This window comes from Arachis hypogaea, chromosome 16 (assembly GCF_003086295.3).
Source record: "Arachis hypogaea cultivar Tifrunner chromosome 16, arahy.Tifrunner.gnm2.J5K5, whole genome shotgun sequence".
NCBI lineage: Eukaryota > Viridiplantae > Streptophyta > Magnoliopsida > Fabales > Fabaceae > Arachis > Arachis hypogaea.
The window spans coordinates 142,603,537-142,617,118 of record NC_092051.1 but is presented as its reverse complement, the minus strand read 5'-3'; the positions used below and the strand labels follow the sequence as shown (position 1 = coordinate 142,617,118).

At 29.6% G+C, this 13,582-nt stretch overlaps 1 protein-coding gene across 1 annotated transcript; it reads right to left on the bottom strand.

Moving 5' to 3' along the window:
* Positions 1–876: 876 nt before the first annotated feature.
* Positions 877–1,694, bottom strand: LOC112754128 (uncharacterized). The gene has a single exon (XM_025801717.2). It carries the CDS (start codon positions 1,677–1,679, stop codon positions 1,020–1,022), a length of 660 nt encoding a protein of 219 aa, XP_025657502.1. The 5' UTR covers positions 1,680–1,694; the 3' UTR covers positions 877–1,019.
* Between the last annotated feature and the right edge of the window lie 11,888 nt (positions 1,695–13,582).

Here is a 13,582-nt window from a genome sequence, read left to right as displayed (position 1 = left end):
TAATTTTTTATAAACTGCTTTTGAAAAATAAAAATTTTACCAAACTAAATCTAAGACCTACTAGACCTCCTAAAAACTTAATTAGCTCTCCAGCATCCTCACTAAAATAACAATAACAAATTTAATTTAAAAATTAGCTATTGCATGATCATTGTTAATTAGTTTCCTACTTGATTTAAAGCTGTTTGGTAGTGTGAGTTCTTCGATTTTGGGTTGTTGCAGGATTGATGAACAAATAATGAACCTGCTGCAAAGTTGAACAACTTTTAGCCTCATATATATTAACAATAATAAGATCAATAATTAACCTATATTATTATATAACATTTGTGTAGCGTTTGGTTAAGAGACAGAGATGAAAAGACTGAGACTGAGAGACAAAGATAAAGATAGAAATAAATTTCAGTATTCTGTTTGGTATAAAGTGGGAGACAAAAATTAAAATAAGAATAAAACTCTAATTTAATTTGTATAAAAGATAAAGTTGGAATTAATTAATTGAAATGACGGTATTTTAGGTATAAAATGTTATTAAAATTTCAGTCTCTAAAAATTTCAGTCTCCTATGTCCTCACTTTTTAGAGGTACTGAAATACTGAAATTTTAGGGACAGAGACAGAAATTTTAGTACCAATCTCTGAACGAACAAACATGATACTGAATCTCAGTCTCTGTTCCAATACCTCAAAACAAACACTACCTTGGAGAATTAATTCGTACTCATTATTTGGTGGAAACTAACTCAGGTACATTAGCTGCTTTAATAGTTGAGAGTCGTCTAATTTGATAAGTTTAATTAAATTGTTATTTAACAATTTTCAATTATCTAATTTCACATAACCTTAACTGCCCCTGATAAGATCTTACTTCATTGTTTTCATAATTTCCATTCACTTTAGTAATTTCTTTTACATCTAATTGAAACTCATTCTCATAATACATAGGATTAATGGCCTCCATAAAGGATCAAATTAGAAAAAAAAAAGAAATATGCAAAATTCCTGTTTTGTCCCTTATTCCTATCTGCACAAAGGACTTTGAGGATGGTGAGAATAAGCAAGTTGATTATCAGAGGAAGAAGAACAACAGCTCATAATCTCTTCAGCACTAAGCTTGCATTCTTGATTCGCAGTAGTAGTTGAAACCTTTTCCTTCTGATTATTATTTCTACCATTATTCTTTCCTTCAACCATTTTCAATATACTCTCAAAAACCGAGACTTCACAAGGGATCCTAAGAACACCGGTTTGTTGGAACCCAAATTCTTCCTCTGCTTCTCTCAGAAGAATCTGGAAGGCTTGGTGCCCCAAATAAACGGTTGGAATTACGAACCGTTTAAGCTCTTCACCAACACAAATGGCTAAGTAACCTTTCGGAACCACCGTGTTGTTATTCGCCGTCTGCGCCACGTCACGTTCCGATAGCGAAAGCGTTCTCTTTAGAAACTTTATACTTTTGCTCGTAGTAGTGCCGGTGTTGGCGGCGGTGCTCCGGTGGTCGTCGTGGTTGTTGTTGTTGTTGTTGTTATTGCTTGCTATCCTTCTCCATTTCTTGAGGATCTGTTGAAGCCTAACGATTTCTCTGATCTTGTTTGATTTCCTTGGATCGATGGACATGGTTGGTTTTTGGTGAATTTGTTTTTGATTTTGAAAGTAGTGAAGAGTGATTTGGGGTTGCATGATATTGATGATGGTTGTTGCTTCCAATTTATAGAAGACCACTAAGACCTTGGTATTTGTAACTCTCATTTCTCAATAATCAAACAGAGAAAGTTTATCATCTTTGTTAAATTCTAGCCAGCATTTAACTATGCATCCAAATAAAAATGAATAATATTATATCATTAGATAAAATATCATACTATTAAAAACATCATTGATGACTACTTGATGACTACAAATCACAAAAATTGCTGGTCCCCTAACATTTCTGTTATTTAATAAGAATCTGATCAGAGAATCAATGAAATATTTGTATAATGTGTATAATAGATTATTTATTTGGCCTAATATGAGTTAAAAAATGAACATCTAGAGTAAAATACTACTAATTTTTTAAATACAATACACCCATAATTTTATCGAATCGAAATAATAAACATCTAATATCTTATCGAATCGAAACATCCCTAAACTCTCATTGTACACATTGTACAGATACTTCATTGACTCTCTATACTTCTTTATTTAATAAACAAAAAAAATCTGTAATTTTACATTATTAAATTAGATATAATTTTATATTATTAAAAATATTAATAATAATTAATTAATAATTATAAATTATAAAATATACTAATTTTTAATTCTACTAAATCAAATATTATTCTTCATTGTTTTTTAAGTTAACACTGTATATTATACAAAATAAACTCATATCATTATAAAATATTATAAAATTTTATGCAACAGAGTATGTAAGAAAAGGTTAAGTATTAATAAAATATACTTAAAAGTTTATATCGTTAAAAAATAATTTTAAAAAATATAAATGATAAATAAATTTTTGAATAATTTAAAAATACAACAAACATAATAAAAAGTATATTGTTTTTATAAGTGACACCTGACTTTGTCTATTTGATATGAATTTATATAAAAATATTTAGATAAATATTTAGAATATGTATAAAAAAAATAAAGACAAAATTTGATCTATAAATATTTTTTTTTAAACAAATATAGTTATTCATAAAAAATGAAAAATTATTGGAGATAAAATTACCAAATTTTAAATATAAAAATATTTTATTTTTCTAAAAATAATTATAAAAGATCACATCAAAATCTAATTTCTAAAGCCTTAAATGTATATTAATATTTGGTTATTTTTGCAACATTTTTTAACTTTTCAAAAGCTTATTTATTATTATATCTTTTGTAATTATTTCTATCAATAATATAAACTTTTGATACTATTTTGGTAATTTATATATAAAAAATAGTAAAAATTTATGTATAGTTGTCTTTATGTAAAATTAATATTTAAAAATTATTAAATAATTTAATATATTTGACTAAATTATCATCTAACAATTTTTAACTATTAATTTCGTATCAAAACAATTACATATAAATTTATCCTATAAAAAAACACCTTAATTTAACAGTTGAACTGATAAAAAATTTTGGTTTAACATACATTTGTTCAAAATTTGATGTGCTTGTGATGGATGTCTTGGTTCATATTTAAATTTATAATAGCAAATGTACATTAGTACATGACATAAGTTAAATTAAGTACATCTAATAAGAGACTAATAAGACACTGCCACACACACACACATATATATAATGCGAATTTGGAACTTTCTGTTTCACATGCATAGAAAAATTAAACCAAATAACAAAACTATATATTTTTTATTATTTGCCAGGATATAGAGTTTATTATAAATTTTCAACTTTGCATTCACATGTGAGTGATTAGTTTAACTCTGAGCATAAGCATTTCTGAAGCACCCTTTCCTTGCTTTGGAGGTTAAACCCATATGGGGTTAGTTTTATTTAAATCACATGTGACTAGGACTGAGATCTTACAAGTGAAATTATGAAAATTATTTAATTAATTAAAACACATTTTGCTAGATTAAAGCAGCGATAGGTTCTGAAAAAGTCTTAGTTTAATTTTTCGAATGCAAACTGCCCTGAGACTGAGAGTCAAGGAACCCTCGTACAATACAAATTGTACCGTACCATGCAAAACTCTTTAGTTTATTTTAATTGCATTTATCTCTTACCTGATTATCTCAATTAATTAAACGTCAGATTTAGAACTTCTTTTTTGGGTGACTTGATTTATAACTTCTATGAGAGCCATGTGACAAAGTATGGGGCATCGATGGAATTTTATGTATAATATTATAATAAGAGTAAAATAAAAACCAAGTCCTTGAATATATTGATTTTAGATTAATTAATTTAAAAAAACATTGTCAATTAAACTTTTTATGATGGTAAATAGTGAATATATATTATGTTCTTCTATTAATTTATTATATACAATTTAATATAATAATATTTATGTGTATAGTTATTTAACGCTTAATAAACATGTAGTACGTAGTAGTTATCGTCGTCACATAGACATTAGAGATGGTATATTGGTATCATTTAGATATAGTAAAGTGAAACCCTCATTATTTTCTTAGTTTTTATATAATATTTATCAACTCTTGTTTTTTTTTTTTTAAACTACAAATTCTAATAAAATAGGTGAATTTTTTTTTTTTTAAAAATTGTTATTTTGGTGACAATTTTTCATAAATAGACATATCACTATAATAAATGGTATATATATATATACGTATCACCATTAAATTTTATATAATGAATTGACGAAAAGACATAACCTATCTAGCATTTGTTATCATATAATAATAATAATAATAGTAGTGGTAGCATTATTTTTATATTTTTTATAAATATTTAAATTAAAACATTATAAATAAAAATAGGATATAATTATAAATATTTTTTTATAAGAATAGAAAACTAATTTTAATTAGTCAATATTTTAGCTAATTTTTTTAAAATATGAAACTCTTATTTTTAAGAGGATTTAAGACTTAAAATTTAGAATTTAATATTTAATATTTAAATTTTAAAATAAAAATAATTTTAAAAAATTAACTAATATTAACGAAAAAATTGATTGACTCCCTAACTATTTGTTTTTCATAAAATACATATACTCTAAGATTAATAGAACAAACAATGATTAAATAATTTCTTCTTCTTCTATTTTTGTTCCTCCTAATAACTTTGCACTTTAGCACTTTGAGATGTTCCATTCCATGCATGTTAACTTGGACCTTGCATTATGTGTATTTTTAGGGTAATGTTTTAACTTGGACCTTAGGAGTGAGCGTTAATGACCAAAATAAGAAAAGCTTAATTTTATACTAAGTTCATTGCATTATATATATTTATTTATGTGGAGTAAAAGGCACCACATAGGAGAAGGAAGCGTCAAGCGTGCATGGTAACAGAAGAGAAAAGAAATAAAGTGCAAATTTATACTACTATCTTTGTTTTCTCCCAAGAAGAGAATATTAACGAGTACCCAAAATATTATAATTCCATACTTTAAGTTAGACAAAACCACTTCTTATTTAATATAAGTCTTTTTATATAGTAGTTATGTGTTTTAATTTAATTAATGGTTGCTATAATAAGAATAAGAGTTTAGCTAAAAATTGTCGACATTTAATTTGTTAAAAGAGTTAAAATAAAAAATTATTCTTTATTTGTATATATAATTTATTTAATATATTAAAAACTTAAAAGAATTACATATACCTATATTTTATATTGAAATTTTTTGTTATAATATTTTTAAAACGTGTCTCTAAAATTTCTTAGTAAAATTCTTAGTGATATAATAATATACCATGAGCATCACTACAAGAAAAACGCTATTTATCGACAATTTTTTATGATTAGCGACAGTTTAAAATTATTGCAAAATCAATGGTGTACATAATATCTTATTAATATACTTTAGAATTACTTAAGATATTTTCCAACATATTTTTATTCTTTAGAAGGATATTTTGGAAAATAGAGTATCGACAAAAACTTCAACTATGTCTCAGCGTCTTACCATCTATCTCATACATCAAATCCCATTATAATTACTTTAGAACAAATTAATACTGCCCAGTAGTAATTTTCTAATTAGTATCGAAACTAAATTAATATTATAATTTGTGGGACTAAAAAATCTTTTATCGTATGAAAATAAACCAAAATCAATATTCAATAGAAATAAAATTAAAGTTCAAAACATTCATACTCATACATACAAGAAAATTATAGTTGAATCTAACTTTTTTTTTTTCTGTTTCTTTCACTAAAAAGATAAATATAGAAAACTCATTTTAATTAATTAATATTAGTTAATTTTTTATTATAAATTATTTATTTAATTCTCATTTTTTGGCAGTTCAAAATTTAAAATTAAAATTTAAAATTTAGAGTTTAAAATTTATAATAAAAGAATAATTTAAAAAATTGACTGATATTTGGTTAGAAAAAATGATTTTTTTTAGTTAAATTAAAAAAGAAACAAACTTTTTTAAGACCAGTGGTTGGCTACATCTAATTTAGACACACACAAAAAAAAGGTAGTTGGCTACAGCAACAACTGATTGATGATATCCTAATAGAGCAGCGAATAACAATAATTGCAACATAAGAAGTTCAAATTTTATTTGATCACTATTCCTAGCTAGCCTAAAAGTATGATGATAATTAATAAAAAGTTGTATGTTGAATTAAAGTGTGGAGAAGGAGTAATTTAAGTCCTAAGATATATAAAAAGTTGTATGTGACGGTGCAAATAATAAACTTTCCTTACTGAGTAAGCAGTTTGACTTACTTCCATATGTTTGTGATTAAAATAGATAGTGATGATGATGATGATAACATGAATCAAAAAGAACTTAATCCATGTCCGAATGCAGAAGAATACATGGACTATGAAAACGAAGCTACATAAATAAAGATTAGGTTCGTACATAAAATAAAATAAGATTAAATAACTGATCTGACTTTAGGCATAATACTAAATTAATTAGTTTTGTTTCACATAATTAAAGTATATAAATAGAGATTCTCCAAACATGATCCGCACTCGGTTGCACCGTTTGAGAGAACTCTATGATCAATCATGAGCAGAAATGGTAACCTAATGTGCTCATTGGGGGTTGTGTGATCATTTTTTATTCAACATCAAACCACCGTTGTTATTCGAATTTTATTAGTAAAAAATTGAATCATTTTACTGATTCAATGGAAATTTCATAAAAAGGGTTACCCGTAACCGTCTCTTAATAATAGAAAATTTGTTCGAAACTCAAATTTAAGAAAGAGTTTAAAATATATATTATTTTGATATATATATTTTTTTAGTTGTATAGTTGGATGAGATGCGTTTAATCGATAATCAAATCATTGGAATGAGAAAACTGAATTTGTTGGGTGGCCTTCTAGGTAGTCATCTTCTTATCATATGGCCTTATGAATTTCAATTATTGCTCTATTAATAACTTCATTGTTCCATAAAGAATGGTTTGACTGACAAATGGTTATAGCACTTAGCATGGGGACCAAACTAAAAATAATAAGATAGCGAGGAATGTGTGAATGTTGCTAAAATAATGTATATTATGACTAATCTTTTGGTTCAATTGAAGTTAATCTTCAATGTTCAACAATAGAGGTGAGCACGAATTACGGGTATTCGACGATTATTCGTTTAAATTTGAATCAAATTAATTAAATTGGTTCTAGAATCAACGAGTAATTAGATCTAATTCGAACTAAATCAATGATTCATTCTAGTAATTAGTTCGAATAACGATTTTAAGGGTGCAAAATCTGAAATAACTCTATAGACCCGACTATATATTAATTAAATAATATATATATATATCTTTTAATATGTTTGAATTTTAATGTTTTTAGTGTTTAATATGTTTGGATTTTAATGTGTTTAATTTTTAATATATTTAGTATTTAACATGTTTGAATTATTTCTATTAATATTACATGTTTATTGTACTTACAGAATCTTCAAGATGAAAATTTCATTTTTTTATTTTTTTTATGAATTTCTATTTCATTGGATACCTAATTATCCTAACTAAATCAATCCATTTTTAATCGGTTTGATTTAATTCGAATACACAAAAAAAAAATGTATACCCAAACCAAACCGAATCAATTACAATTCAATTTATTCGGTTCTAATTTCACCTTAAACCCAAACCAATCCAACACGTTCTCACTCCTATTCGACAACCGATAACTCACAGCTAATCTCTGGTCTTATTGAATATACAATAGCAACATATCTTAATTTATCATTTTCTTAAGAGTTTTTGTCCTCAAAACATACCTATTTTTAATAGAATAGTGTCCAAAAAGATAAAATTACAAAATAAATCCCTAATAATCCTTCTTACAAAATGCACCAACCAGTAATAACTTGCTTGCATTGCCTTAGTCAATTGCTAATTTGTCTCAATCAATCGTTAATTATTTATAAAATTACTAATATCTTTAACGGAAGGATGTTTTGTTGTGTTAATATTTTTTATAGGATTAAACATTTTTTTCATTCCTAAGGTCTCGGGTGAAAATTAAATTTGTCTCTGATCTTTTTTATTAAAATCATCATCAATGCTCACAAACACTTTAAAATCATTCTCCCTTCGATTAACAAAATTTTTTAGACACTTTTATCCTTTAGGTTGTCACCAGTAGTTGATGCCTTTAATAATTAAGAAAATTAATTTTTTTTTATAACTGGTTGGAAAGAGATATTAAATCAAAATCTCACCATCAACCAAAATAATCGAACGTCTGAGTTGCAGTGCAGCCATGACTTCGGAGAGCTCAAGGTCATCTCGGAGTCGCTCGTCTGCACAGAAGAGGGAACTTCTCTGTGAACATGGTGAGAGACTTGTGCAATAAATTTCGGGAACAAAAAACAACCCTGGTCGACAATTTTGGAGCTGCGTCTACTATGAGGTACATTTTTTTATTTTTATTCTTAATTGATGATAATGTTTTGTTTATGGGGACTGACTATGGTGGGATCCTGTAGATTAAAGAAGAGTGTCAGTTTTTTCATTGGGTAGACCCAGAAGCTGAAACTGAAGATCCGTAGGTTGTAAGGTTGAAGAGAAAAGTTGTAACCCTAAAAGCAAAAGCGAGGAACTTTGATTGGAAGTTGAAGGTTGTTGCAGTGTTGGGCATGGTTTGTTGGATTGGTTGTTTTTTTTTTCTGGTTGCAGATTTGGTTGAATTAGAAGCAGGGACTACCTTGTGTGATGCATCTAAAAATGGCTTGATGAAATCAGGAAAGAAAATAGGGCTCTTTTAGTTGGGATGTATTTAGGCTTTGATGAGATTGTAGTTTTACCTGAGCTTTTTTGTTTGAATGAAATTGAGTTTTGTAACTTGACATGTATTGTGTTAATGAAAATCTGCTGCTGTGACTAAACAGAAATTGTGTTACTGAGTTTGGTTTTGTAGGTTGGTCAAGAATTATGTAAGTAAATTTCTGTATCTGTAATTTGAAAAGAAACTGGCAATGAAACTATATCTAGTAACCTGAAATTGTTACTTAAGAATTGTGTAAACTTCACTTGGTTATATGAATTAACATCAGAGAGCACCACAAGCACATTTATTAAAACACCACTATGTCAAATTCATTAATAAGCATATCTAAATAACAACAAAAGATGAAAACTTCAGTCACCATCAAATTCATTAGTTGACAATTGGACCCAGAACAAAATATTGTCTAGTTAAAAAAAAAAAAAAACAACAAAAGATGGAAACTTTAGTTACCACAAACCTAGAGCAATTCTGTTACTATCTAAACAATAATAAGCATAAACAGTATAATATAAGTTCCAGATAAAATAAAGTCTCATAAACATTGAGTATACTCAACTCAGCACTACATTAATAACATAACAACATCTCAAATTTTTAAAGTTTTTCCCAAACTTTTGGAAGAAATTTTGCCATCAGCCTCAACTTTCTTAAAAAAACATGTAGTGCAATATTGTGACTGAAGGAGACAGTCTTGACTGGTTGGCTTGAGTTGGATACATCCTTCTCCTTGGGCATTGGTGGTGATTGTGTTAAGCTTCTGATGGGCTTCATCTTGGACCTTTGGTGGAGAGTAGCTGCTACTGGTGTGTTGGGCTTAGATGATGGTGGTGTGGGCTTGGACTTGCATTGGGCTGGGATGACTTAGACCTAATTGTGGGTGATATGCTGGTGGCTGGTTGGGGCTATGTTGATGATTTTTGTTACAGATTGGACCTCTTCCTCCCTCTAGTAGTAGATTGGACAGTAGGCTGTGATGATGACTTAGACCTGGTTTTAGACGTTGAAGATGAACTCTTCCTCCCTCCATTTGTTTTCTTGACAACAGGTTGCTTAGGTGATTGGGCCTGAAATACAGTAAAAATTACTTTTAATCAACCATTTCAATAAAACTCTAACATACATATTGTAAATACACTTACAGGGAGGGGTGGCTTCTTGCATCCTCCCCTCTTGTGACCTGTGAGCATTTCTGAATCTGCCCCTCCTAAACAAGTGAGACTGGCTTCTACTCAGCCACAAAGTATGCATTATCCCAACCTTATGTGACTAGCTACAAGTATGCTTAAGGTTCATAGACCTAAGCTGCCAAGTTGCTTTCGCACTCATTTTTGCAGCATATAACCAAAAAGAACAACCCAGATGACAAACAACCCTCACTCTAACCAAGTCAAGCTTGGCATACCTGATCCCCCTTCTTGTTTGCACTGCATATGCTGTTACAGTGTCTTTGAATTTCTCTCTTGAAGCATATATAGTTCCCACCTCCCACTTATAATTTGTCATGTCTTTAACATCCTTATGAATTGGATACCTCCTAGTTTCATAGTTATCTTCCTCCTGTCTGTCCTCTTTATCTGAGCTACCACCAACTTCATAATCTAAATCTATTTCATCACTATTGAAGCCTTCCTCATCACTAAAATTACTATTCACAACCCCTTTGCCTTTATCAACCCGATCATCATCCTTAGGACTTATCAGATCCTCAAACCCACTCTCATCATCATACTCCTCTTCACTATCTGTAAAATGAACGTCATCTGCACTGTCAACCTCAAGATCAAATGGAATAAACTTCTCATCATCGCTGTCATCATCACTGTTCGATTCATCTCATGCATTTTCAACAGCCACATCTGGATGCAAGTTATCTCCTTCATTAACTTGTTCCACATGATCATTTTTCACCTGTTGACCTTGTTCACCCTCATAAACCACTAACTGATTCTTAGGATTTTTCTCTGTTTTGCCTCCAACATCAATATACCCAACTTCAGGAAATTCGTCAGCATCCTCAACCTTATGCACCACAAACATCTCAACATGACTCCTCAGCTCCACTATTCTACACATCTCAAGTGGATCTCTATCAGCAGCAAATAACTTTAGATCTTTCTCTAACCATTCAGATGTTGGATCCTTATACCACAAAGCTGATATGTTTTTTTTTTTGTGTACCCAAACTGTCTTACCTCTGCATATGCCTCAAATACAGACCAGCAATCACTCTCAACATCTTCCATGAGTGTCTTTTATCCCTCTATAAACTGTAATGTCCCATTGTCATATCCAAATCGACCCCATGGTAGACATTCAGATTAAAGCTTCCCATCCCCTAAAATGAAAAAACAAAACACTTTAAATCAAACCCTAGCAGTTTTTTGGAAACTAACAAAATCCATTACAAATTATTACGTTTCAAGCTCCACAAAACCGAAACCAATGGTGCATACATACCTGATTCGAGATGACAACAATGGAATGACCTACTTCCACAATCTCTCCAACGCAGTCCAAATACAGTAACGCTACTCCTCAGCTGACGATGAATCTCTGTTAGGACATCATTGAAGGTGAAACATTAGTTTTCAAGTGTGTAGTGTAAATGAGACACTAAATACCTTTCGCGGGAATGAAAACGAAGCGTTAAAGACTTCAGGGGTAAAAGTGTCAAAAAATTTTCGTTAATGGAGGGGAGGATGATTTTAAAGTGTTTGTGAGCGTTGAGGTTGATTTTAATAACAAAAAAAGGTCGGGGACGAATTTGATTTTCACCCCAGACCTTAGGGACAAAAAAATACTTAACCATTTTTTATATTATCCGAATAAAATCATATCTTTCAAAAGTTTAAAATAATAAAAAAATAAATAAATAATTATTATTTTTAACATAGTTTTTATGTAAAAACCTCTGTTGTGTTTGTTTAAATGTTTTACGTATGTCTTCTTTCGTCTTTTATTTATTTTTATGTTAAAATTTTTCTTTTTGTGTCAACAGAATTTGAACTTTATATTTTTAGGTCTAAGAATTTTATACCATATAAAATACAAAATTCATTGTAGTGCCTATGTGATGGAAGAAAATTTTGAGGAACTTTGTGATAGGAGGTGATATTATTCTTTGATGTTCCCAAATGTTTTCCTCTTTGCATTTTGTTTTAGTAACTCATTGCAAATTTGAATTTTATTTAAAGGTTTGTTACTAATTAATAGGTTTTTGTATGTATAAGTTATAATTCAAATTACCGATACTTATTTAAGTGGACTAATAAACTAAGTTAACCACTAACTAGACTAACCTAAGTTAATTTCTTGAAACGAAAGTTAACGGTGAGATAGTTGGAGTGAAGGAGAATTTTCAGATCAATTTGCTAATAATATATTGTTATGGTTGTGTAAGCATGGGCATGATGGTCTTTGTTTTTTGATTCGGAACGGTGTAGTGTTGTATGATGCAAGGCAGAGAAAATTAAGATTTTACGTAAAATAAAAAAAGTAAATTAAGTATGTAAAAAGTAAAATTTTAACAAAATTTAATTGTAAAATAATCAGATTTAGTAAAAATTTCATAAAATCGATTAACTCATTTAAAATCGTAATATCAAAGGATTTTAAGACTTAAATCGAGATTCTAGCTACCATTATTATGATGGCCTGTAAGGTATCAGATTCTTGAAGAAAGAAGGAGAAGAGATAAGAGCTTTGAGGGCTCAGAGAAGGAAGATAAGAGAAGAGTGTAGAAGAGTGTGAAAGAGAACAATATTGTTGTTCATTACTGATTGTGAAAAGCTAATCATAAAGGAGGTACAGTGAAGATATTTATAAGGTGTGATTACAGATTGTTGAGGCTGGGAGTAACTAACTAAGGGTGAGTGTAATTGATTTAGTGTAACTAACTGCTGAGCTGTCATTAACAACTTCCAACTGCTTTGACGGTTTGTAACTACTTTTGCTTCTGCATTCTGTGTATGGAATTATCTGGCTATATACACTTACATGCCCCCTTAAAACCAAAGGCTACCTCAGCTGCTCCAGACATTAGTGTGCTGCTTCAAACACTCTTAATAAATCCCTAAACCTCAGGAAAGTAGCTGCTGGGAGAGGCTTTGTTAGAGTATCTGCTAGTTGATCCTGAGCTAGAATATGCTGCACAAAGATTTCCTTTTTGGTGACAAAATCTCTAACAAAAGACTGACTTAGTGCAAAATGTTTGGATTTGTTGTGTAGAATTGGATTTGCTGACAATAGTACAGCGCTCTGATTGTTACAGTAGACTATAGGCTTGGTAGAACAAGGGAGTTTTATTTCTCCTAGCAAGTTTTGTAACCAAATGATCTCACTTACAGCATCTGAGATGCCCCTGAATTCTGCTTCAGTGCTACTTTTGGATACTGCAGTTTGTTTTCTGCTCACCCATGACACCAGGTTTGATCCCAAGTAAATTGCATAGCCATTTGTTGACTTTCGGTCATCAATATCACTGGCCCAGTCTGAGTCACAGAATCCATATATTCCGAGGTTGGTGAATTTGCTGAATCTCAGCCCGTGTTGTATGGTTCCTGCTAGATATATGAGAATACGCTTGACAGCCTTCCAATGGGATTCAAGGGGATTATGAAGAAACTGTGCTACTTTGTTCACTGAGAAGGAGATTTCTGGTATGGTTA